This window comes from Mirounga leonina, unplaced genomic scaffold (assembly GCF_011800145.1).
Source record: "Mirounga leonina isolate KUSES-001 unplaced genomic scaffold, KU_Mleo_1.0 Mir_224, whole genome shotgun sequence".
Lineage (NCBI taxonomy): Eukaryota > Metazoa > Chordata > Mammalia > Carnivora > Phocidae > Mirounga > Mirounga leonina.
Genome location: NW_023270615.1, coordinates 9,682,456 through 9,709,521, shown reverse-complemented (window position 1 = coordinate 9,709,521; position 27,066 = coordinate 9,682,456). Strand labels below are relative to the sequence as shown.

General features: G+C 42.0%; 1 protein-coding gene across 10 annotated transcripts in view; it reads left to right on the top strand.

Annotated features, from left to right (window-relative positions):
* Positions 1-27,066, top strand: part of TJP2 (tight junction protein 2) — a 189,344-nt gene that overhangs the window by 153,123 nt on the left and 9,155 nt on the right. For 9 of the 10 annotated variants that reach the window (XM_035029083.1, XM_035029081.1, XM_035029084.1 and 6 more), the window contains 14 exons: positions 1,012-1,114; positions 2,716-3,349; positions 7,734-7,837; positions 8,465-8,618; positions 9,911-10,019; positions 10,120-10,253; positions 11,783-11,849; positions 12,638-12,788; positions 16,891-16,999; positions 20,021-20,231; positions 20,971-21,158; positions 21,654-21,749; positions 22,352-22,431; positions 22,812-23,022. In XM_035029083.1, the coding sequence (XP_034884974.1) occupies positions 1,012-1,114; positions 2,716-3,349; positions 7,734-7,837; positions 8,465-8,618; positions 9,911-10,019; positions 10,120-10,253; positions 11,783-11,849; positions 12,638-12,788; positions 16,891-16,999; positions 20,021-20,231; positions 20,971-21,158; positions 21,654-21,749; positions 22,352-22,431; positions 22,812-23,022 (2,351 nt within the window). The remainder of the gene's footprint in view (positions 1-1,011; positions 1,115-2,715; positions 3,350-7,733; positions 7,838-8,464; positions 8,619-9,910; positions 10,020-10,119; positions 10,254-11,782; positions 11,850-12,637; positions 12,789-16,890; positions 17,000-20,020; positions 20,232-20,970; positions 21,159-21,653; positions 21,750-22,351; positions 22,432-22,811; positions 23,023-27,066) is intronic. The other variant, XM_035029082.1, reaches the window with a different exon arrangement.

The window sequence follows — 27,066 nt, the reverse complement described above, 5'->3', positions numbered from 1 at the left end:
AAAATCATTTAAAAAAAAAGTTTTCAAGCAAGAATTGAGACCGTAACACACCATGTTTTAACAATCCCCAAACCTTTGGAAATACCCAAACTTTGGAGGGAGGGGAGCAGTCATTTCCACAGGGAAATAGTTATAACTATCATAGCTATCATTAATTTCTGATGTGAAGTACAAAATCAGCATGTTTTCCCCTTATCCCCAACACTTTATTTTACCTTATATTCATTCAGAATTTAATGAGGATACTTTGGCTTAATGATGATCTGATTTGTAAGAAGAATGTGGAAATTGGGAAAATTTAGTACATGAAAACACAGATTTTCCAATTTCTACCCTTCTGGTCTGAGGAGATTATGCCATTTTAAAAGATGCATATCTGAGTTCCCTTGGGATAATTTCTCAGGGCAGAATCTAAAATTAATTTTATGACTGCCTTGGCCAGAGAGCTTGAAAGTTTAGGTTCTGTTGGCATTCCATGTCTGTATGGTCATTTCTAAGTCAGCAGTCTTTCATACAGAGAGCAGTGTAGAATTAAAAAATAATATTTGGGATGAGATAAGTAAGGTTTTAATGACCTCAAAATTTCTTTAATAATCTGAGGCAAACTCCTGATCTCTTCCCCTCCCCTTAAAAACACAGGTGGGTATCAACCTGCTTTGGGGGCTATTTATAGACTTCCTGAAGCCCACCGTGCACCTTGCGTGGACAGGGAGGGCCTGATGCAGAAGTTCCTTTTGTGCCTAGATCTTGCCACTGCTCAGTGCCTCCTGGAGGAACCTATGGGTCATCCCTGGCTGGTTTCCAGTAGACAATGTCAAAAGTGGGCTGAGCCTTTCATGGGTTCCTTCCTAAGAAGGGCTTAAGTGAGTTGACTGATTAGACTCAGGAGTCATGACTCTGAGTCTTTGAAGCATTTGGGGTCAATTTGCTTCTTCTGTGTATTCCTAAATAAACAGTTTACAGTGAATAGATGGGAGTTTTTCACATCTTGTTTTTATTTTTTGTTTGCAGAGAAAACGACAGGGTGGTCATGGTTAATGGTACCCCCATGGAGGATGTGCTTCATTCATTTGCTGTTCAGCAGCTGAGAAAAAGTGGGAAGATCGCTGCCATTGTAAGCTCTGGGTTTGCTTTCAGCTTGCCTCAACAGCATCTTGTTTTTATGCTCAGAAGAAAATTACCACTTGCTTTTAAGCACTTGACAGAATTATATAATTTAGGGGCTGCTAATTTCTTATTTCCTCTACTTTGGGGTGACGTTATGAATGATATAAAGATGTAAGTAATTTCTCCCTGCCTTTTCCTCATCCTTCTCCTAACTTTCAATGACTCTCTTATCTCAGGAACCAGGCTAGACAATCAGAGAATTAACTAGATTGAGAACACTTGTAAAACAGCATTAATATAGAAAATAAATTTCAGCTCAAAAACCCATTTGTAAAGGCCCAAACAAGATCTGTCATGTCTCAGTGAACTAGACTGTCTTAGGAGATATTGGCAGTCTGTAACATTCATTCATTTATTTGCTCACTCAATCATTCAGCAAACACTGGTTGAGAATCAGCTATGAGCCAGATGCTACCTGAGCCTGGAGCAGGGAGTGCTTACTCCAGCCGGGCAAATGGACACATGCAATGAAAATTGGAATACAGTATGTTTAAAGGCAGTGCTAGAGGGATGTACCGGGTATGTGGTATTTTTTTTTTCAACTGTATATTATGAAATTTTCAAACAAAAAGAAAAGTTCAAAGATTAGTGTAATAAACAATGTATCTTGTATAGTGTTAATATTCTACCATCTTCACTTCATTTTTCTATGTATACATATTTTTAGTGAACCATTTGAAAGAAGGTTGCAGAGAGGACAGTGTCAGTCCTACTTACTTCAGCATATATCTCCTAAATAAGGACATTCTTCTACATAACTATAACACTATCATCCTATCTAAGGAAATTAATAGTGACGTTAAAGTATCATCTAATATCCAGTCCAAAATCCCAAGACATGTTTGATAAAAGACTTTTCTTCCCTATCCAGGATCCAATCAGAGCTCAATCACTGCACTGGGTCCTTATCTCTTTAGTGCCTTTTTAATCTAAAGTGTCCTTCTTTCTTTTTTTTTTTTCTTTTTTTTTATTAAAGACTTTTATTTATTTGTTTGACAGAGAGAGGCACAGCGAGAGAGGGAACACAAGCAGGGGGAGTGAGAGAGGGAGAAGCAGGCTTCCCGCCGAGCAGGGAGCCCGATGTGGGACTCGATCCCAGGACCCTGGGATCATGACCTGAGCCGAAGGCAGATGCTTAACGACTGAGCCACCCAGGCGCCCCTAAAGTGTCCTTCTTTCTCCTTGCCTTCCCATGCGCACAGCCACCCCCAGACCCCCCACTTAAGGACATTGACTTTTGGATGAATCTAGGCAGTTGTATCTAGAATGTCTCAATTTCTGGATTTTTATAACATAGTGATTTAAAGTTCCTTGATGCTATTCACACTCTGAGTAGAAGGAGATTTTCCGAGGCACTGTGTTCAGAGTTATACTCATTGCCTTATACTCAACCCTGTGCGGTATTTTTTTTACCCGAGGAGCCGGAGGCTTAGTGAGTCCAGGGGGACAGAGATTTACTGAAAAGAGAATCAGGGCTGGGCTCTTAACCACCGCTTTTTTTCTATTTAATTGTCATTGTCCTGCATTCCCACTGTGTTTGGGGGACAGGTGGTCAAGAGGCCGCGGAAGGTCCAGCTGGCCCCACCCCAGGGCAGCCCACCCGCTGATGAGGATGACCGTGCTTTTGAGGTGACGGACGAGTTCGACGGCAGAAGTGCCCGCAGCGGGTACAGCGAGAGGAGCGGGCGCGGCAGTCACGGGGCGCGCAGCCGCAGCTGGGCGGACAGCCCGGAGAGGGGGCGTCCCCACGAGCGGGCGCGGAGCCGGGAGCGCGAGCGCAGCCGCGGCCGGAGCCTGGAGCGCGGTTTGGACGCCGACGACGGCTGGCGGGCCCGAGAGCGCAGCCGCGGCCGGAGCCTGGAGCGGGGCCTGGACGCCGACGGCCGCGGGCGGGCCCGAGAGCGCAGCCGCGGCCGGAGCACTGACCGGGCCTATGACCAGTATGACCAGGCCTACGACCGGGGCTATGACGGCGCCTACGACCGCACCTACAGCCCAGAGGCGGAGTACGGCCGCAGGGCCCAGCCCGATGCCCGCTACCCGGCGCCCCGGAGCCGCAGCCGCGAGCACCTGCACTCGCGCAGCCCCAGCCCTGAGCTGAGGCAGCGGCCGGACCACGCAGAAACCCCCGACTCGGACAGGCCCATTGGGGTCCTTCTGATGAAAAGCAAAGCGAATGAAGGTGGGCATGCTCGACGACAAGAGCACTGTTACAACGGCTAACTTCTTACGTGGCACTTACGGTGTGCCAAGCACTGATTGGCCCATTTCTTCCTCATGACCAGCATGGGGGAGTTTCTTATATCTTCGTTACATAGACAAGGAAAGTGAGGCACAGAAAAGTTCATTAACTTGCGCAAAGCTGTCACTACTGGCAGAGCCAGACCGCAGAAAGGTGGCTTTAAACTCCTAGGCCAGGGGTTCTCTACCTTGCCGTGAATGCAGATTCTCAGGCCCCAGCTCAGCCCCATGGAATGAGAAACCCTGCGGAGAGCCCCTGGAGTCTGTGTGTTAGCAAGCTGTCCTGGGGAGCCTGGTGTAGCTAAATGGTAAAACCACGGGAGTGGATAGGACTCTAGCTGCTCTTGAGTTTTTGCTCTGTGTCAGGCCTGTGCTGAATAAATACTCTCTTACTCCTCACCAGAAGCCTATGTGGTAGGTAGAAGACTTCCTTCCTGTTGTACAGTGGGGAGGACCATGGGGCAGAGAGGTTTGGGCCCACAGATGAGCTGGGCCCTCTCCCAGGCTGCCTGTCCCACACTGCATTCCTTGGAGCACTTGCACACCCTTCCTTTCATCCAAAAATCACTAAAGCCCTGTGTAGCAGCTAGAGAAGCCAGCAGTACCTGTAGTTTAGGTGACAATCTGAAACTCGGAGAAGGGAAGTGACTTGCCCACATCTTGAAGTCAGTGAGTACGTGGTGGAGCCAGAAGTCGAACTCCATCTCCTGGAAGTAGATACAGAAACAAGCAGGTGAATGAACAGGGCTTTAGAGCCATGCAGAGATACTCCTTGCATCACTTCTTGGTTCTGACTTTTTAAATTACTTGCAACGTATCTTTTCTCTCCTTTTGTTCTCTAATTCTCCTTCCAAGAGGAAAAGAGATGAAGAGCACTCCAGAAGGCAAAGGGAACTTCTTGCCCTTTAGGTTGGGCATTTGTATTTCAAATGGCCTGAGGAAAGGGTTTGTTTTGTTTTTACTTCTAGTGGAACACAAAGTCAAGTTATAGAACTAGGTGTCCATTGCAATAGCTGAAGAATAACACAGGGTTGCGAGTAACAGGGTGAGCAGAGGCCAGTCCCAGAAACAAAGGAGAAACGGAGATTGCACTATCTGTGAGTAATATGCGTCTTAGGAGGTTTAAGGATTCTGTAGAATCTTCATAACCATTGATAATGACATACTAATTCATCAGCTCCCAAAAACTGTACAGTAGCAAGCTCTCTGCTCCCAGACTGAAAGGGGGACTGTAGAGAAGTTTTGGGAATGACTTGGCATGAGACCTCCTTCAGAGAGGCCTGATGCACATTCTACAGGACTTGCACCCCAGGTTTTTGAGTTACCCAAGGCAATGCTTTTCAAACTTTTCCTCCTCCCCTTCTCTTCCTCGCCTCCTCCCCTTTTCCCTTCTTTCCCTCCTCCTCTCCTTCCACCACAGAAGACCCACATCTTGCACACAATCATGGATGCACCTCTGTATCAAAAACTTGAACAAGCCTTTCATGGAACAGTACTTATTCTCTGTGATGCATTCTGAGAGGTTCCGTTCCATTAAATTTTTAAAATCCTGTTCGTAACTAACTAAATTGATTTCAAGACTCACTAAGGAGCTGTAACCCAGAATTTGAAAAGATCTTGTCTGTCGTAAGAGAGAGCCCAAGTCATGCCTGGTCTTAGGAATACTACCAAGGATAAAAGGGGCTTATGTGCCTTTGCTGCGATAGCATTTTACTCCTCCTGGGTCATTTTGTTATTTAAACTTGGAATTCATTGGGGGAAAAAAAGGTCCATTTTTTTTTGTTAAAGATATTTTGCCACCGTTTGCTAGGATTCACAATAATTTAGCTATCACAGGCTACGGGTGCACAAAAATTAATCTTTAAAGAAATCTAGCCTACGCAAGACCTATATTTTTTCTCCATTTAAGAGATGCCCCAAATACACCAAAATAACCTATCTGCAACTGTACAGTAAGACTGCAGCTTTTTTTTTTTTTTTAAAGATTTTATTTATTTATTTGACCGAGAAGAGACACAGCGAGAGAGGGAACACAAGCAGGGGGAGTGGGAGAGGGAGAGGGAGAAGCAGGCTTCCTGCCGAGCAGGGAGCCCAATGTGGGACTCGATCCCAGGACCCTGGGATCATGACCTGAGCCGAAGGCAGACACTTAACGACTGAGCCACCCAGGTGCCTAAGACTGCAGCTTTTAAGAGGATAGAGGGATTGTTGATACATGAGAAAGAAGTCATCACTCAAGCTGTCTCAGCCTTCTGTTCTGGGCTGTGAGGCTGTTTAACTAGTAAGGAATTGTCATCCATGAAGAAGATGCGGTCTTACCCTTCCTTATTCTTTCTTGTCAGCTTCCTAAAGGGTGGGGGTGGACCTCAACACTTTTAATCGTTGCGGTAAGATCTGATGCTTACTGTAAAGCACTTGAAATTTATTTCAGAGAACAAACTGGTGGTCTCCAGAGGGGAGGTGGGTGAGGGAATGGGTGAAATAGATGAAGGGGATCACTTATGGTGATGAGCACTGAGTCATGTATAAAATTGTTGAATCAGGGGCACCTGGGTGGCTCAGTAGGTTGAGCTTCCTTCCAACTCTTGGTTTCGGCTTAGGTCATGATTTCGCAGTCATGGGATTGAGGCCTGGGTTGGGCTCTGTGCTCAGCGCAGTCTCCTTCAGATTCTCTCTCCCTCTCCCTCCTGCTCACTCTCTCTCTCAAATAAATTAATAAAAATAGAATCTTTAAATTGTTGTATCATTGGGGCGCCTGGGTGGCTCAGTCAGTTAAGTGTCTGCCTTCAGCTTAGGTCATGATCTAAGGATCCTGCGATTGAGCCCCACATCAGGCTCCCTGCCCAGCGGGGAGCCTGCTTTTCCCTCTGCCTCCCCTGCTTGTGCTCGTTCTCTCTCTAGCCCTCAAATAAATAAAAATCTTTCAAAAAAATAGTTTTATCATAATACTATATACCTGAAACTAATATAACATTGTATGTTAATTATACTTGAATAAAAAATGTATCTTTAAATCTACTTCATAACTTTTCTAAATGGTAGAAAGTTACTTTGTTTTGGAATTACAAGATTTTGAGCCCAGAACAATAATAATAAAATTTGAACGTGCCTCTTTTAAAACCTGCTAGGTTGTGGTAGCTTCCTAAAATAACCAAAATTTATCCTTTTAGATATTTTTACAAGTTTCATAAGTAAAATCAGAAGAGTCTGAATAGTATTTAAAATACTTTTAAATATGCATACTTAGTAAAATACAATGTGTTTTCTTTTGAGAGTAATTCGAAGTTCATAAACCCCCAGAATATGCTGGTTTTAGTTAAATACTTTATTGCTTTGCCTAGCTTACTGACCCTTTTCTTTTATTTTTTCAGTGCCAAACCCCACATGTCTCAGTCGTTACACATGAAGGGAATACTACTGGCAGTGTCTTCCTGTATAGACAACAGGGTTGTCAGAACATGTTTACTGAGATGTACTGAATTGGTTTTTTTGTTCCCAGTTTAATGTTAAGTGTAGTGTTAATTTTAGAGCAGATATTCATACAGCCTTCACCTAGTTTTTCCATTTGTTAACATTTTGCCACATTTGTCTTCTTTCTCCTTTTTCCCCCTTCCTCCTCTCTTCCTTTCTCACACTACTTCTATCTCTCAGTGGTTTTTTGGAACTGCTTGAAAGTAAGTTGCAAGGGTGGCCCTTTACCCCTAAATATTTCAGCAGGTATCTCCAGAGGATAAGAACATTCTCCTATATAATTGTAATGCCATTACCGGTTCTTAAGAAAATTAACATTAATACCCCTTTTAATATACTGTAGTATGGTTCATTTTGAACTTGCTTCAAAATAATGTAATCTAGGGGCGCCTGGGTGGTTCAGTCGTTAAGCATCTGCCTTCAGCTCAGGTCATGATCCCAGGGTCCTGGGATTGAGCCCCGCATCGGGCTCCCTGCTCCATGGGGAGCCTGCTTCTCCCTCTCCCACTCCCCCTGCTTGTGTTCCCTCTACCGCTGTGTCTCTCTCTGTCAAATAAATAAAATCTTTAAAAAAAATGTAATCTACCCCACCCCCACCTCTGTCCCATACTGGATCAAGTTCTAGTGAAGGTTCATGCATCACATTTGGTTTTTATATCTTTTCTAATCTAGAACAGTCCCTCTCTGTCTCTTGTTTTTTATGACACTGACTTTTTCAATGAGTCCAGGCTAGTTGTCCTACAGAGTGTCCCAAAGGCAAAATTAATCTTTCATAAATATTTTTAAATTCACCTAAAAACCAGACTAAGTGTTCTGCACAAGTGGATGAAATATGTGTATGGTTTGTCCCCTAGAGTACGGTCTTCGGCTTGGGAGTCAGATCTTCATAAAGGAAATGACCAGAACTGGTCTGGCAACTAAGGATGGCAACCTGCATGAAGGAGACATAATTCTCAAGGTGGGAGTACCAGGATAGAGAACAACTGAATTCCTGTTTGGCTTTCTAGTCCAAATTTCACATCTGAGTGCCGACATGGTGAAGCTTTGTTGAGATGGGAGTCAGTAGTAAGACAAAAGCTGGGAGGGGCCAGCAGGGTGAGATTTTTATCACAGAAACCAGACATGGAGATTTGTAATAGTGTAATTTCAGTTAAAAAAAAAAAAACTCAATGAATACCTTCTTCTTCCCTGTTTAAAGTTTAAGCTCCTATTCCCTAACTAAGGAAAGATGAGGGGGAGAGTTGGTAGTATATGAATGCTGAATGTTTAATAGTTTTATAAACCTCTCTAGTCGGGAAACATGTTCCAGTAGTAAACCAAACCATCGTCTTGAGCTTGGAAGTTAAATAAATTAGCAGAGTAACTTAAGTATACCACAGCTCTCTCATGCCTGTTATTTGGGATCCAGCGTGCAGGGTTATATTTAATTTGAAGGATAATTCATTTTTATTTAGTCAGTCATCCTAAAGCCCATATCTGAGTAGTTGAGCAAAAGCCTTTACACTTAGAAGGGGAAAATACAAACTTTCTATTTCACTGTGAGTAGTTGTATTGCGTGTAACATGACCGTTACTCATGAACACAGATAAATGGAACTGTAACTGAGAACATGTCTTTAACGGACGCTCGAAAACTGATAGAAAAGTCAAGAGGAAAACTCCAGCTAGTGGTGTTGAGAGACAGCAAGCAAACGCTCATCAACATCCCATCATTAGATGACAGCGACTCAGAAATAGAAGGTAAAGAAGGGGGAGGCTTTGAGCTTAGCTGGAAGCAAAGAAGGCTGTTGCTTTTGCATTCTCCACGCAGTTTAGCATAGCCATCTAGCTGGAAGCTAAATTTCCAACAAAAGCTTCTCTTTTAAACTTTAATTCCAGTAAGTGGTGGTTATTTTCTTGTTAAAGTGTCTGTTGAAATTAGCTTTCCAGTATGACATTTGGGTACACTCATGAACTCCTCAGTGGACTCTGATTGAGGCCGCTGAAAACAAAACCTATTAGAAAAAATGTATGTATAAGTGGTTCAAAGACCTAACCACATCCATTTGTAAATTGCTCATTCTTGAACTTTCTTGTAGATTTTTAAAAAGTTCATATGAATATTTCCAACAAAGAGAGGGTCATGGAAGATAGCTAAAATAGGTAGACACTATCGTAAAGAATCAATCAGAATGGCTGAATACTGTGGTATTCATTGATAAGCAATCTGTATCCCTCTTCTGTCTTAGGAAGCAATATTCATTTCTTGAATATGAATTATACATGGAGTAACATTTTAACCATGTATAAATTACCAATAAAAGTAAGTAGGCATGAAAAAAAAATGGCATGATACTTCCTAACTAATTACCTAGTACTGCCTTCGTGCAGAAGAATTTAGAAAATATTAAGTTCTCAAGTTTGAAGACAGACGTGTTGATTTTTTAAAGAATTACTTTATAAAATCTTAAGACTTAGTTTAGCTCCCATTATATTAAAAGTCTAATCATTTGGTTACTGCTATGAGTGCAGTGCAGGAAAACAGAGCATGAGAAATAATCCCAACATGCTGGGTGCTTATAGGTTACTTCCTTGCTATTCCAAGTGTGGATTTCAGCCCGCCAGCTGCATGAACATCCAGGAGCTTGCTGGAATCACAGAATTGCAGGCCCTGCCCCAGAACATCTACATTCTAATAAGATCCCAGGTGATTCATATGCACATTAAAGTTTGAGAAGCACTGTTCTGTGTGGTTAAAAATGAGTGTATACGTATATGATCCAGTAATTGAATTTTGATTCCTCAGTAGCAGCTTTGAAAGAAAGTGTAACGAAAGAGGAACATAAAATTCTGAATTTGGCTTCCTCTTGATTCATTAAAGCCTTTCCCTTTAGAGGCTCAGATTTTCTTCAAGAGAAGACTGTTAGACTAATAGCACAGTTACTGCCTGCCTCTTTTCCATTTCCCATGTTGCCTTACCCAGAGAATAGTATCATTTCTGGTACAGGTCTTAAAATTTTTAATAAGAAGTCTTTTCTTATTTTTGAAACCAGATATCTCAGAAATAGAGTCAAACCGATCATTTTCTCCAGAGGAGAGACGGCAGCAGTATTCCGATTATGACTATCATTCCTCAAATGAAAAGCTGAAGGAAAGGCCAAAGTAAGATGATGTATACTTCCCCTCACACGTGACACCGTGAGCATATACACATACATATTTGCAGTGACGTTAGGAGACATTAATGTGATGTGTGCTTAAGTTCAAGAGAGGACATGCAGAACAGATGGTCCAGAATGGGCGCCACACCCACCCCCTTCAAGTCCACGGGGGATATTGCAGCTGCGGTTGGCACAGAGAACAGCAAGGAACCCAGATGCCAAGAGGAACCACCAGGTGAGGGTCCTTTTAAATGTGTTCAAAAGTGTGCTCTTGGTAATTCCAGAGGGTGGCCAGAAGGAGAGAGAAATTTTAAAAAATCATTCTTATACATGGAAGACAACTCCAGTCTCTTTTAATACTGAAAAAACATAAAGAATAACAGCCCTTTCCATATGCCAACAGATTGATCCCATTTTGTTATATTTGATTAGTTATGGTCCTTGTGTCATCCCTGATCCCAACCCAAACTGCTCTGCTCATAACATTTCTGACAGCAAATGTGTGGGTTTCTCCCCTACTCAGCTACCAATTCTCAAATTCTCCAGACACCAACTGGTTGTCTTTTCTGTTCAGTTCTGGCACTGTTTACCCAGGATTAGTGCAGACCCCGCAGGTGATGGATGCTTCCAGTAAGAACTCCAGTAAGTTGCTTCCACTTCAGACACCACTCCCAGTTCCCAGGTGCCACCTATACTTCTGTCCAGCCAGCTCTGAACAAAGGGATCCCACAACCCCCTCCTCACTCAGGTTTGGTAATTTGCTAGGTTGGCTCACAGAACTCAGGAAAGCCCTTTACTTACTATTACCAGTTCTTATAAAGGCTACAACTGAAGAACAGCCAAATGGAAGCAAGGTACAGGGCAAGGGGCACAGAGCTGCCATGTCTGAGAGGACATCTCCAGGCATGCCACACTTCCCAGTATCTCGATGAGTTCACCAATCCTGAAGCACTCCAAACTCCATAGTTTATGGATTTTATGGAGTCTCTGTCATGTTCGTGATCAATGATTACCTCAGTCTCCAACCCCTGTCCCCTCCCAGATGGTGGGGAGGTAGGCTGAAAGTTTCAAGCTTCTAATCATGGCTTGCTCTTTCTGGTGACCAGCCCCCATCCAAGGCTATCTAGGAGTTACCTCTCTGGATCAAGAGATGCTCTACGACCCAGGAAGTTCCAAGGGATGTAGCAGTTCTGTGTCAGGAATTGAAGACAAAGCAGAGAGCTGAAGATGCTCCTGGCACCCCTACCACTCCTGAAATAACAGGGATTTTAGGAGCTGTGTATCAGGAACGGGGGGCAGAGACCAAATATATCTATTTCCAATCCTGTCACAGTCACGTTTTCTCTTAATTGATTAGTTGAAGTCCTTTTGTCTCCTGCTTCTGATCTCCACCCCATCCCCCAGCCCTGCCCCCATCACCCTAAAATTACCATCATGATTTTACATGCTTAAATATTTGTTGATGGAAAAGACAAATTTATGTGTTTTTTAAGTTATAAAAATACTCTCTTTCTTTTGCATGTGATTGTGCACCTTGCATTTTGGAAGTTTCATTTGTTACCCTGCTTATTTTGAGAAACCATTGGCACTTGCTAATGCCTCAACATTAAATTTCACTTTAAAGACTTATTTTTGTTGTTTGATGTGATGGCTTATATGTAACATAAGGTACAGACTTCAATTTTGTGGATTTTATGATCTTTGTAGAGACAGACTCACTCCTGTTAATCCAGGTTGGTAATGATACATTTTTTTTATCCACAGCTCCTCAACCAAAAGCAGCCCCAAGAACTTTTCTTCATCCTAGTCCTGAAGATGAAGCAATATATGGGTATGTATTTCAGTTTCACTCTCTTCCTTTCTCCTTCCTCACAACTCAGTCTCGTTAACTGAAATCCAGAAGAATGGTGTTTTTTAACTACAGATGATGATTTTGCATGTAATTAGCCACCTTTAACCTACCCCTATTGCTGGTGTTTACAAGAAAGAAATAACTTGTAGGAACGTAAAATGTGGAATTGGGGGAACTTTGTGATGTTAACTTTGAGTGCTTGTCTACTTATCTGGCTACTTTTCCAGAATGTGATTCTGAGTATTTGAGTTCACCAGATCAGTAACTCCCATATAGGTGAAGTACGGCTTTACTACAGGGCCTCTGTAGGGGCTGCAGTATCCTGATGATCCTAGTGTGTGGAGGGAGGGGAGAAATGACACAGTGCTGTGCTCGGGATAATGAGAACCCCTGGTTCAGTGGTGGTCAAGAGCAGCAGCTCCTGGAGTAGGATCTGGTCTTGCTGAACCAAGGCTGTGGTGGCGGCAGGCTTTCCTTTGGAAGAATCCTGAACTGGGAGTCAGATGGCCCAACCCTGCCTTCTGTTTGCTTTCTGATCTTGAATGAGTTTATTTAAGCATCTGTATTTCTCCTTACTAACCAGTTAAGTGGGCCTACTGATATTCATCTCACAGTCCCCAAAAAGATAAAGAGCTAAAAAGGAGAGCTTTTTAACATGTGAATCTCTCTACAGCTAGAAGAAATTAAATCTTTCACTGCTAATGTTGGTTCCCTCTTTACAAAGAAAAATCTCCCTTCTTTCTTTTCTAAAACTGAACTCATTGTAGTCCCAACACCAAAATGGTGAGGTTTAAGAAGGGAGACAGCGTGGGCCTCCGGCTGGCTGGTGGCAATGACGTTGGGATATTTGTGGCTGGCATTCAAGAGGGCACCTCGGCAGAACAAGAAGGCCTTCAAGAAGGGGACCAGATTCTGAAGGTAGGAAAGACCATCCCTGTTTCTAGACATTACTGGGAAGGAGTGGGGTTTTCTGGGGTCTTATGAAAGGGAAGAGGAAGTAGTCTAGCTTGTGAAAATAGACCAGTTGCAGGTTTGTTGATGCCATGTGCAAGGTCTGTTTCCCTCAAATGGGCCCTGTCTGCTCAGTCCTGGAACCCAAAACTCATCCCTGTGTCTGTTGGAATTTATAATGTTCAAGACCCTTGCAAAGATTTTTATTAGTTGGCTTAACAAAAAAAAATTGAGATTCTAACTTAAGGCCTGGGGGGAAGATCTCTCAAAAGGTCTTGCTAATGTTTGGTTTTTGTTGATTCCTTGTCTCGTTGTCACTCTTAAGGCCATGTGCTGTACTTGAACAGAGGTGGCTATTGGCTTAGATCTCTAGCCTTGAATCCTGCCCCAGCCTCTCATTAGTTCTGTGACCCTTGTTCAACCCTGAGACTCAGGTTTCTGTATCTGTTCAATGGGGATGAGAATACCTGCCTTGTAGGGGCCCTGGGAAGATTAGAATGGATAACATTCACAAGGCATTTAGCAAAGTTTCTGGCACAAAATAGGAAGGACAATGTCTTTTCTTCTCACCATTGGAAAGTAACAAGTTGCTGCCACTCAGTATGTTGTTTACATCTACAATTGACCAGGAACAGTTAATCAGTTAATCAAATATTAAGGTTACTGTATGTATGTTTATATGAGAAATACATACTCTAAGTATGTATGTTTATATAATCTATTGGTTTTGAAAAACAAACAGGGGCGCCTGGGTGGCTCAGTCAGTTGAGTGTCTGCCTTTGGCTCAGGTCATGATCTCAGGGTCCTTGGATTGAGCCCCTCCGTCGGGCTCCCTACTTAGCAGGGAGCCTGTTTCTCCCTCTCCCTCAGCCCCTCCACCCTCCTTGTGCTCTCTCTCTCTCTCTCTCTCTTGCTCTGTCTCAAATAACATCTTAACCATAAATAACTCAGCTTTGACATTTCATGAGATACATTGTCCATTGACTTCTGAATAAACGTTGAGAATGTCAAGTATCTTGTGATTATATAAAAATATAGACAGTTCCTAGGGAACCGTCTTTACTGGAATTTCTGCTTCTGTAAACTTGCATTTCTTACGAGTTATTAGGGGGTCTGGTAGAAGCATCTCAGTTCAAAGGAGAGGGGAGAAAAAAAGTTGCACAATTCCCAAGGAAGCAGGCAACAGAGCACAAAAATAGGTGGTCCTCTTCCTTCTTGGCTCTTGGCCTCATGGCAGTTCAGATTTCATTTCTGGAGCAGATGAAGGACAAAACTTGATCATGAGCTTTGCTGAAGCTTTCCAGTGATATTCTAGATCCTCTGGCTCTGGTCAGGGCCTTGAAGACTAAATATATCTGAGTGAACCTCGTGGTACCACATGATCCTAGGAAATACCATTTACCAAGTGCTACTGATAAGAATCCCATCAGAGTGCCAGCTCATACCAATTTACTCTTGAGCTGATGCCAAAGAAGAAAAAGCATTATTTTCTAACTAGTGTGGGGCCATAGGAAGTCAGGAATTTGGAAGCCTTTGCTCATGAAGGTTCAAGGATAAAATATTTTTGTATCCTGGGGGAAGAGAGATTTTCTGAATTTCCATGAAAAAAATAGTGACTTCACCTCTGGGCTTGACAGACTTCTCTGTAAGTTGTTAAAGATGGGGAGAGTCATTTTCATGGGTAAAAGTCACGGTATGCAACATTTATACTTACGAACGTGTCTTGTTTCCTGTTATTACCCTGGTGAAAGACCAGGAAAAAAATATGGGAACTGGCGTCCCCCTCCACCCATCCCATCTGAAAGTCAGACAAAAGATAGCTGGTTCTTGGGCGTAAATAAATTTTCTGTTAAAGGAGCCCTCAGTTCTACAAAGGGTCTAAAAAGATTGAGTTCGCCTACTGGGGCACAGAAGCTGCTCTACGGTCAAAAGCTGTAGCTGATACCGAATCCTTTTCAGGATCACAGAAGACATGGCTAGCCCCTGTAGACTACTAAATAGATAATGAAAGAGGGTATTTTCTTGGAGAGGACTGTACAACCTAACCTTCCAGTATCAAAGTGCTGTCCTGGCCTTTTTAAAAATTTTTATTTATTTGACAGAGAGAGAGAGCAGGGGGAGTGGGAGAGGGAGAAGCAGGCCTCCCACGGAGCAGGGAGCCTGATGGGAGGCTCAATCCCAGGACCCCGGGACCACGACCTGAGCCGAAGGCAGACGCCTAATGACTGAGCCACCCAGGCGCCCCTGTCCTGGCCTTTTTAACTGTAATTTGTTTCGATGTTCCTTTTCATGGCCAAATTGAATATATGTGATGAAGTCTGTACATTTACTAATAACTTTTTTCTGCTGAGGGTTTTTAAGTGCAGCTCTTCCCTCTGTAAAGGTGGCAGACTGACAAATGGAGCGAACGCACTAGTGTGCGGTGGCAGGATGTATGCCTTACCAGTAGCAGAAGTCTGTGTGTTTTCATGCTTGGCTTGACTGTCTCTTTGCTTATAATTTATCTGGTATGGTTCTTACTTCTCTTTCAGAAACTTTTATGGGATGGAAAAGAGAAAGAAACTTCTTTTTTTGGGGGGGGGGGGGACGCCTGGGTGGCTCAGTCGGTTAAGCGGCTGCCTTTGGCTCAGGTCATGATTCTTGGGTCCTGGGATAGAGTCCCACATCGGGCTCCTTGCTCAGCAGGGAACCTGCTCCCTCTCTCTCCCTCTGTTTGTGCTCTCTGTCAAATAAATAAAATCTTTTAAAAAAAAAAAAGAGAGAAAGAAACTCCTAAGTTTTTAAGTAGCTACCACATGTGACTTAATTTTGACCACTGTATTTTTGGCTTGATGGAAGGTCTGTCCCACATGGCCATAGGATGGACAAAGGGACCCTCAAGGTCTTCCCTTAAGCCCTATGGCCTTGTCTTTAAATAAAAGCACATACAGTGCATATGAAAACATGTGGCCATACACACAGATTCATGTCTACATAGATAAATGGCACAAGAAAGGATTAGATCTAAAGTGTGATGATCCCTAACTGGGGGATAGAGAGATGGGAATGAGATCTCTTAAATGCTAAATATTGTTTCAAAGGAAAAGTTAATGAGCTTGCTTTAACAAATTACTTCATTTCAAAAGCACCAAGTGTCAACCTAATGCCTATTTTTACTTAATCACAAAGTCCAACCTTAAATTAGGCTCAATTACTGACTTTTTTCAGTGATAAAGGATTCTATAGTCCTCAATGATTGAAAAAAATATTTCATAGGAATTTATCTTTTTACTTCTTTATTATTAAAATATTAGGGACTTTAAAAATAATTTTTATACTTAACTATTTGTAATTCTGTTTTAAAATGGTTTTAAAGGTACTGAACAAAGATTCCAAATATCTTTTTCTTTGTGCCACATTTCAGTTTTACTTGCTTTCTAACATCTTTCAAAAGCTATTTACTGTGTCCTCTCTGGTCAGTGGGGGATAAATGTTGTGGTTCCTTGCCAGAAATAAGTGTGTGCCAGAAGCTTAAATATATAAGCCTATGTATTAGGCTAATGCTCTTCAATTTCTTATTATAAACCTTTTAGGTGAGAGAAGCTATAGGAGAAAGGTAGAATTGGATTTTTATTTTCAGGCTTTTCTTTGAATCAATTTAAAGTGTTAATACCTTAAGCTGGGCCAGCATATGTTTGCCATAAGACTCCACCACTCCCTATAGCATTATAGTTATGTTTCATAATTGTATATTACCTCCCTGACCACCTCTGTGGGAAACTCAAGAAGAGACAGACACACAAGCATAGCAAGAAATTTTAATATGATTCAGTGACAAACCCTTGATGGAATGGCATATTTCTAAGGGACGGTTAGCAGTGTGGGGAGACAGGAAGGTGTGGTGATGTGCACACAGCCCAGGCCCAGAGCAGGTACTGGGAGGGCTTGTGTTGGGACACTAAAGACTTTTTTTACATCTGGGTTTTGCTTTGGGTGGGCCCTGATAAAAGCAAAATCTTAGGTGGCATCTTTTTAAAAATAACTTATTTTTCGTTGTTTTTGTTGTCTTTCTGTTTGACCTTCCTGTCAGGTGAACACACAGGATTTCAGAGGGCTGGTTCGGGAAGACGCTGTTCTCTACCTGCTCGAAATCCCCAAAGGTGAAATGGTGACGATTTTAGCTCAGAGCCGAGCTGATGGTGAGCAAATCTGGTCATTATTTTAATTTGGGGAGTGGGGGAAGGATGAGAGAGCTATCTTGGGACCAGAATAGTCTGGGTATTAAAAATTTGAAGTATATCTTCACACTCAATTTCTGGGTCACAGGTATGTGGAGAAAATTTGGGTACCACTTAGTGTTCTATAGAAATGTTTTCTGTGCACCGAAATAATTTTACCAGTTGTGTCAGTTTGGAATAAAACTGCTTTTCTGAACAGTGATCTATCCTTAACTATTGTCTGGAGTTTACTGACTTTTCCATATGAAAGATGCAAAGGGCCACGTCTTTGGGTCAGCTTCCACATTAACGCTTATCAGTCTGATGCTACACCCTTGCAGGCCTCATTGTTCTCATCTGTAAAATGGGGGTTGATAGCATCTTCCCAGTCGGCTTCAGAGGTTGATTGGCAAGTGTATTCGGGTTCTCTAGAGAAACAGAATCCATAGGGGGTGTGTGTATATGTAGATAGAGGTTTATTATAAGGAACTATCTCACATGATGATGGAGGCTGCCAACTCCCAAGGCCTGCAGGGTGAGTTGGCAGGTTGGAGACCCAGGAGAGCCCATGATTTGGTTCCAGTCCAAGTCTGGAGGCCTGACAACTGGAAGAGCTGATAGTGTAGTCACAGTCTGAAGGCTGGCAAGCTCACAATCCAGGAAGACCTGATGTCTCCATTTGAGTCTGAAGGCAGGAAGAAAGCTGATGTCCTAGTTCATAAAACAGGAAGAGTTCATTTTTTTCTTACTTGGAGAAGGGTTCACCTTTCTGTTTTATTCAGGCCTTCAACTGATTGACAAGGCCCACCACACAAGGGAGCACAATCTGTTTTTTTTTTTATTATGTTATGGTAGTCACCATACATTACATCATTAGTTTTTTTTTATTTATTCTTATGTTAATCCCCATACATTACATTATTAATTTTAGATGAAGTGTTCCATGATTCATTGTTTGTGCATAACACCCAGTGCTCCATGCAGAATGTGCCCTCCTCAATACCCACCACCAGGCTAACCCATCCTCCCACCCCCCTCCCCTCTAGAACCCTGTTTGTTTTTCAGAGTCCATCGTCTCTCATGGTTCGTCTACCCCTCCGATTTCCCCCCCTTCATTCTTCCCCTCCTGTTACCTTCTTCTTCTTTTTTTTTTTCTTAACATATATTGCATTATTTGTTTCAGAGGTACAGATCTGAGATTCAACAGTCTTGCACAATTCACAGCGCTTACCAGAGCACATACCCTCCCCAGTGTCTATCACCCAGTCACCCCATCCCTCCCACCCCACCCCACCCCCCACTCCAGCAACCCTCAGTTTGTTTCCTGCGATCAAGAATTCCTCATATCAGTGAGATCATATGATACATGTCTTTCTCTGTTTGACTTATTTCACTCAACATAATACCCTCCAGTTCCATCCACATCGTTGCAAATGGCAAGATCTCATTCCTTTTGATGGCTGCATAATATTCCATTGTATATATATACCACATCTTCTTTATCCATTCATCTGTCGATGGACATCTTGGCTCTTTCCACAGTTTGGCTATTGTGGACATTGCTGCTATAAACATCGGGGTGCACGTAACCCTTCGGATCCCTACTTTTGTATCTTTGGGGTAAATACCCAGTAGTGCAATTGCTGGATCATATGGTAGAGCTCTATTTTCAACTTTTTGAGGAACCTCCATACAGTTTTCCAGAGTGGCTGCACCAGCTTGCATTCCCACCAACAGTGTAGGAGGGTTCCCCTTTCTCCGCGTCCCCGCCGACATCTGTCGTTTCCTGACTTGTTAATTTTAGCCATTCTGACTAGTGTGAGGTGGTATCTCATTGAGGTTTTGATTTGGATTTCCCTGATGCTGAGCGATATTGAGCACTTTTTCATACATCATTAGTTTTTGATGTAGTGTTCCATGATTCATTGTTTGCGTATAACACCCAGTGCTCCATGCAGTACGTGCCCTCTTTAATACCCATTACCAGGCTAACCCGTCCCCCCACCCCCTCCCCTCTAAAACCCTCAGTTTGTTTCTCAGAGTCCATAGTCTCTCATGGTTCATCTCCCCCTCCGATTCCCCCCCCTTCATTTTTCCCTTCCTACTATCTTTTTTTTTTTTTAAACATATAATGCATATTTGTTTCAGGGGTACAGGTCTGTGATTCATCAGTCTTAACGTAATTCACAGTGCTCACCATAGCACATACTCTCCCCAGTGTCCATCACCCAGCCACCCCATCCCTCTCACCCCCCACCACTCCAGCAAACCTCAGTTTGTTTCCTGAGATTAAGAGTCTCTTATGGTTTGTCTCTGTCTCGGGTTTTGTCTTGTTTCATTTTTCCCTCCCTTCCCCTATGATCCTCTGCCTTGTTTCTCAAATTCCTCATATCAGGGAGATCATATGATACTTGTCTTTCTCTGATTGACTTATTTCGCTTAGCATAATATCCTCTAGTTCTATCCATGTTGTTGTAAATGGCAAGATTTTGGGTTTGTTTGATGGCTGCATAATGTTCCATTGTATATATATATACCACATCTTTATCCATTTATTTGTTGATGGACATGTTGACTCTTCCCACAGTTTGGCTGTTGTGGACATTGCTGCTATAAACATTGGGGTGCACGTACCCCTTCGGTTCACTACATTTGTATCTTTGGGGTAAATACCCAGTAGGAGCACAATCTGTTTTACTCAGTCTACCAATTTAAATGTTAATCTCATTCCATAATACCCTCAGTTACACATACAGAATGTTTGACCAACTATCTGGGCACCCTGTGGCCCAGTCAAGTTGACACACAAAATTAACCATCACAGCAACTAATGAAATCTAACTTCTTCCTGTTTGAGTCCTGATTCCCATACGGCCTGTCCACTGAGTTTACTAAATGAAGAGAAGTAAAAAGGGTGATAGAAATAGAAGAAGCTGGTAACTCTTCAAGAAAAGACCTCTGGCTAAGCAGACTGCAACATACAAGAATGCTTTTGTTTTTCAGTGTATAGAGACATCCTGGCTTGTGGCAGAGGGGATTCATTTTTTATAAGAAGCCACTTTGAATGTGAGAAGGAAACCCCACAGAGCCTGGCCTTCACCAGGGGGGAGGTCTTCCGAGTCGTAGATACGCTGTACGATGGCAAGCTGGGCCACTGGCTGGCTGTGAGGATTGGAAACGAATTGGAGAAAGGTTTAATCCCCAACAAAAGCAGGTATCTGAGATCACGTACTCCCATACACCTCTCTTAAGCTTTCCCCCCATAAATCAATTACAGTCCCTTTCCTGTTCAGAGAGGAAGCCCCACATGACTTCATCATTTGCCTTTGTGTCCTCTCCCATCACCTACTTCTGGTTCATGAGAAGTGGCCTGGGACTGTGAGATAGCCACCAACTGGTTTGCTGTATTTAGTTAGCATCATGTCGTTGGTTGTTACCCCTGGCTGGTGTTTAAACAGTTTGCTATGGAGAGTCTGCTACCTCGCACAGCATACCTCGCACGGCACGCAAACAGGTGCCAGAGTGGCTGGAGTGCATAGACACAGCTCTCAGAGACGAGTTGCGCTTGACCACTGTCTGGCCCCCAGCCTTGGGAGAGGCTTATGCGCCCCAGTTAACACTTGTTGGTTGGCTGACTGGGGAAAGTAAGAAAGATAATTGTACTTTGGCAGGCATTTTGGTTATGTTTACTGTATACCAGCCTACCAGAATGAGCCAAGTTTATTATGTTACTGAGCTATTTCTGGTAGATGTTATGGGCACCCAGCCTTTCTCTGCTTCCACTGGGTAAAGAAAGTTCCCACATTTCCCACTCTGTGAAACTTTTTCCAGTCTCAAGCTGCATCTTCTGTAATCCAAGTTCATAAACAACATTGACTGGTTTTGGTTAATTTTAACTTCATTTGTGCATTTTCTGGCTTTAGAGATTTACTATCTGTGGTTTCTTCTCTCAGAGCTGAACAAATGGCCAGCGTTCAGAATGCCCAGAGAGACAATGCTGGGGACAGAGCAGATTTCTGGAGAATGCGTGGCCAGAGATCTGGTGTGAAGAAAAACTTAAGGAAGAGTCGGGAAGATCTAACAGCTGTTGTGTCAGTTAGCACCAAGTTCCCGGCTTATGAGAGGGTTTTGCTGCGAGAAGGTAAGAAAGCCAAGTGGGGCCAGGAAATGATCTGACTGGGCTCTGAGCCTGTTTTTCTTCATTTTCAGACTGTAATAGTCAGGTTCAAACTTACCATACTACTTAAACCAAAGCCAGACTAGAGTGTTATCATATTCATACATGAAATAAGACTTTCAAAAAAGTGAGCTGTGTAATCATATTCATACATGAAATATAAGACTTTCAAAAAAGTGAGCTGTGTAGATTCCTACAAGGCGGTGTATTTCCACGTCTTCAGTAATTGTTTTTAATACTACCATTCAGAAATTTATATATATTACCAATAGCAAAGTTATTTTTGGTCCTGGGGAGAGGAGTGAGGCATATTCTTCAGAAAAGAGCGGGGCTGAATTGGGGGAGGGAGAACACAATTTCTTCATTTAGTCATGTTATCACTAGCCTGTAAAATACTTTTGCTTCTTATCTTAGTAGCTGAGGAAATGTGTTTCCATGGCCTTTCTTGTCTCATTTCAGCTGGTTTCAAGAGACCTGTGGTCTTATTTGGCCCTATAGCAGATATAGCACTGGAAAAGTTGGCAAATGAGTTACCGGACCTGTTCCAAACTGCTAGTAAGTCTGTTGATTATTTTTTTCTCTCCCAATTTTTATTTTGAAAAATATCTAATACACAGGATAAATGAAAAAAATAATGAATGCCCACATATCCTGCACATGGAGTCACTGTCACCGATCAAAAAGTTTTGCCTTATACATCCCCTACCATAGACATAGACACTTACACGATTTAAAAAATTTCTTTTGAGCCATTTGAAATTAAGTTGCAGACATTATAACATTTTTTACCCATGTGAATCTCCTCAGGACAAGGACATTCTTCTCCTGTACAACCACACTACATCATCACAGCCAGGAAATTTAACAATGATATAGTAATACTTAGTATATAGTCTGTTTATGTCTTTCTAGAATCCTCCTGTTTTCTACCTCATTTTCTATCTTGCTATCTTGCAGAGTCCAAGCCCCTGTCTCACCTGTCAGACTGCCTCCTTCCTCATGATTAGATTTCACTTAAAGAGGTGGTGTGGGCCCTTTTCATGGTCTCTTCAGGGCGGCTCCTGATGTCAGATGTTCCATCATTGCTGATGCTGGGTTGGAGTCTTTGGTCCTGATTTCTAAAAAAAATTACTTAGCTCTTTGTTTTGCTTTTGCAGAAACAGAACCAAAAGATGCAGGATCTGAGAAATCCAGTGGGGTGGTGCGGTTAAATACTGTGCGGCAAATTATCGAACAGGTGAGGAAGCTCATCCAAAGGCCATGTTGTCAGAAAGAACTGGGTCACAGTTTGCCGTAGTCTTTTTGGAACAGAATCTGTATTTTAATAATCATTAAATGTTAATGATAAAAAAATGAATATAAACGTAAGCTGTTGCATTGTGTGGAAACCAGCTGATGTTCAGTGGCAGTGATATACTGGTTTTTTTCAGAGTTCTCAACATAATACCAAATAACCTGTTAATTCGTTTACTCAGAAGTGGGCATAATGTGGAGGAAATTGTTTTCTGCTTTTTGGTTTAAACGGACAAGTTTTACCTGATGTATCCTTAAGACAAACTCTTTGCTGCTCTGTGACTTTACATACTCATTTACATAACTTTTCCCCATTTCTAACAGGATAAGCATGCACTATTGGATGTGACTCCTAAAGCTGTGGACCTGTTGAATTATACTCAGTGGTTCCCGATTGTGATTTTTTTCAACCCAGACTCTAGACAAGGTGTCAAAACCTTGAGACAGAGGTTGAATCCAACGTCCAACAAAAGTTCTCGGAAGTTATATGATCAAGCCAACAAGCTTAAAAAAACTTGTGCACATCTTTTTACAGGTAAGTGAAATTTAAAATGTTGTCTCTTTGCTCCACAGTGGGAAACAGAGAATTGAAGAATGGAAGAAATAAGAAAATAATCTGAAGAGTAATCTGAAATCCTATTCATGACTCTTTGAAAAGAAACTAATCCTATAAAACGATAACTAGACTCATGGCATTTTTATATTTAATTTAGATTGAAAATGATCGTAAAGATCCATGACATGCAAAAATTGGTCATTTTGATGGGTTCAAAATTTTGTGTGGGACTGCAGGCCAGTGATTGAGCCCAACGCACCATCTAACACCCACATCTCTATATAGATTCTATCACTCTTCTCTATTTACCATGCATGTGTGCACTAACAGAGTGGTAGGAACTTGGTTTCATTATTTAAAATGGTCCCCAAAATAGAAACTTGAACACTCTGTGTATTAGATGATATTGAGGATTTATTACTCTCATTTTTAGGATAATAAATGATACTGTGATTATGTTTAAAAATAAGGAGTCTTTATCTTCTAGAAATGTATACTAAATAAAATATTTATGGATGACCTAATATGATGCCTAGCATTTGCTTAAATTATCTTCGGTGAGGAGAGTGGGTGGGGATATAGACAAGACTGGCCAAGAGTTGACAGTTGTGGAAGCTGGGTAATGTAGACAAGGAAGATCATGTTCTCTCTGTATATGGTTAAAATTTCACATAATAGAATTTTTTTAAGTTCCTGATATTAAGACCCATTGCTGCTATTCCTTATAGAAGTAAAATAATCTAAGAATGTAGCATGTTTAGTAACTGAATATATGCAAGACCTATATATGTGACTAGTTCTGTGAATGTGGTATAAATCAGGGTTTAAAAGGGTTATGTCAAGTTTTTGGTCAAGCAGTTTTGTGGGAGCAGCATGAAGGGACTGTATGGATAGAACATCCTTAGGATAACGACAGCCTTTCGAGTTCAATGCTGCTCTCCCTCTACTTAGGTCATTTCTAGCGGATCTGACACTGGGGAGGGAGGGAGGGGGCGGGTGGCGAGTGGCGAGTAGATGAATGTATGTCCACACTGGACTCTTGTTTTATTGTCACTGGCTTCTCTTGTTAAAGAGATGCACTGTTTACCACTGTGGTGAAATGCTGAAACTGACAGGTACAGGAGAGAGTGGTCTATAATAAAACTGGGTTTTTGTGAATGTAGAGTCTTAAGAGCTTGTGTTTTTGATACATTCATACATAATGTTTCCTCTGTTGTTTTTACTTCTGCTACTACTTACGGTAATAATATTATTACTATTTTTATTATAGCAGTAGCTAACAGTGGTCAGCCTTTCATGTTTGCTCATTGGACCGTAAGAAAGGCCAGCAACTTCTGCAAGGTCACACGTCTAGTATGGCTGAGCCCAGATAACACTGTGGTGTCTCTGACTGTGTGTGTCCACTTTTCTGTATGTTACAGCACAAATGTATTTTTTAATGCCAGAAAGGGTCATAGAGTGTAATTCCTCCATTTAACAGATAATTCATCCACTTAACCAAGACCTGCAAGGTTGTGACTGATATTAAACCTATCCCCACTTCATCCCCTCCGCCCACCTTTGCTTAAGTCAACTGAATGACTAGGGGCTTGCTTTAGAGTTGAATTTGGGGTTCATGTGAGGATAGGAGATACCAGGAAGGGAAATAAACTTACGGCATTTTTTTTTTACTTAAGAGTAGGAAGAATAGAACTGAGCTGATGAATACAGTAATTCAAAATCCAGGTTGCAGGTGGTCTCCCCAGGCTCAGTATCCTATTTTTCCCTTGTTGCACAGTAATGAGAAGCTTCCGTTTCCCGCAGAGGAGTATTTAATTATGACAATATTAAAATGACTCCCCTTGCAAACTCAAGGTACTCCTCCGTTAAGTGGAGATGACAAGGGAAGCTTTATTCTGAGATCTGCCCCAAAGCGAGTTAATTATCATTGTAAGTTAAAATGTTAGGCTGCCCTTCCTTACAGAATGCTTTAGTGTGTGCTTATCACAGTTATTTTTCCAAACATAAGGTTTGAATTACATGTTTTCTTGAAATTCCTGAAGTACTCCGTTCATGGTTTGAAGACCAATGAAATGGAACTGTGGACTGAGAAACCCAAGCAGGGCCACCATTTATGTGAAACTGTGGGATTTTTCAAGTACCACAGAATATTCTCACACTTTATCAGCTTCCCCAGGTTTCAGTAATGTGAAATTTTTACAGGTCAGTCCTGGGACTCCGTAAGTCCTAAACAAAGGCTACTGATTATTATTAGTGATATTAAACCTATTTTATTATCTTTCAGTATTACATGTTAAAAAAAATAGTTCCATGTCATTACAGTCTTTGAAAAGACTTGAGGGAAAAAGTGAAACTTGTACCAGCTGAAAAAACCCCAACTGCAGTAGCCAATTCTTGGTTTCCCAACGGAATATAGAGACTGGTAACCAGAGGAAGCAGATGGAAGGTGCTGTCCTCTGGCTGGGGCACCTTGGTTGATGGTTGCTCGTTTAGAGGGGTACCTGCCACATGAATAGGTTTATTGAGATTTAATTTACATACCCTATAATTTACCCATTTAAAGTGTACAGTTCAGTGGTTTTTAGTATATTCAGAGCTGTACAGCCATCACCACAGTCAATTTTAGGATGTTTTCATCATTCTAAAAAGAAAGCCAGTATCCTTCACAGTCATTCCACTTTCTCCCTACCCATCCAGCCATACATATCACCTTCTGCTGTTGCACTTGGCACTTCCCAACACCCTCCTTGGCTGGGGAGGGAGTAATGACCATACTTGTGCTGGGGCTGGAAATGGATGCCCTCAGAGTCCCAGGACTCCCAGCCAAGACAGAGGCTGAGTGCAGATTCTTTAGATAATTCACTGTCTGGAGTTTGAGAGATGCATTAGGCCTATCCAAGGGATTTAGGCCTAGTCCAGAGGTTGGGAGCAATAGGAAGTAACTCATACATATAGCGTATAATAATGCTCACAAAGAATCTGAAAAACCTAATGAGCAAAAGCCAACAGTAAACCAAAGGTACTTGACAGCAAGGGAAGGCAATATCAAGTTGTGCCACCCACATCTTAAAAGTAGGTCAAGTGCATGAACTGGATGGTACCAGCTTAGTCTGTGTTACCTTTATAGGGGGCTTAAGAAATTAGCTACTATGAGGGTTTGTTTGTTTTTTTTTTTTTTTTCCATATACTTGATTCAGTGTGAATTCAGTAAGGTCTTATGACTTTTTCATTGTATCAGGAGGCATGAACATATTTTCTTCATTTCATAAATGGCCCTTTTAACTTTAGGTTTTCCTCACGATAAATACAGATTATATTCATCTTAAATAATTCCAACATAAAGCTCAAAAAGCAGCTTAATGTATACATTTACTGCAAACCACTCATTTTGTTTCTGGGGTGTATAATCTCACTTCCATATTTAAATACTATGGCATCATATTTTACCCAAGAGCACAATAATCTTTGCAAAGTACAGGGGTGCCTGGATGGCTCAGCTGTTAAGCATCTGCCTTCAGCTCAGGTCATGATTCCAGAGTCCTGGGATCGAGCCCCGCATCGGGCTCCCTGCTTAGTGGGAAGCCTGCCTCTCCCTCTCCCACGCCCTCTGCTTGTGTTCCTTCTCTCACTTTGTCTCTGTCAAATAAATAAAATCTTTAAAAAAAAAAAAAAATCTTTGCAAAGTGCAGTGATCAGGATACAAAAGCCCAAGGAATCAAGGTTAATTTTCCTTGAGTTGTGCAATGTATCAGCTTATTCTAATGCTATAAATAACTGATATGAAGGAAATTCTAAGCTCATTCAGGACTTTCCACGGTCAGGGTTAGAACATTTTAAATGAAAGAATGGTACAGGTTATTTAGAAGAAAACTTGAAACATAATTGCTTACAAATTGCTTTATGGTTCTTTTTTGGCTACACACACACACACACACACACACATATGTATGTATGTATATGGCATTACACAGACTTCAGGATAGATGGACCAGGGGGCCTAACTTTTACCAAGCCCTAGTTTTC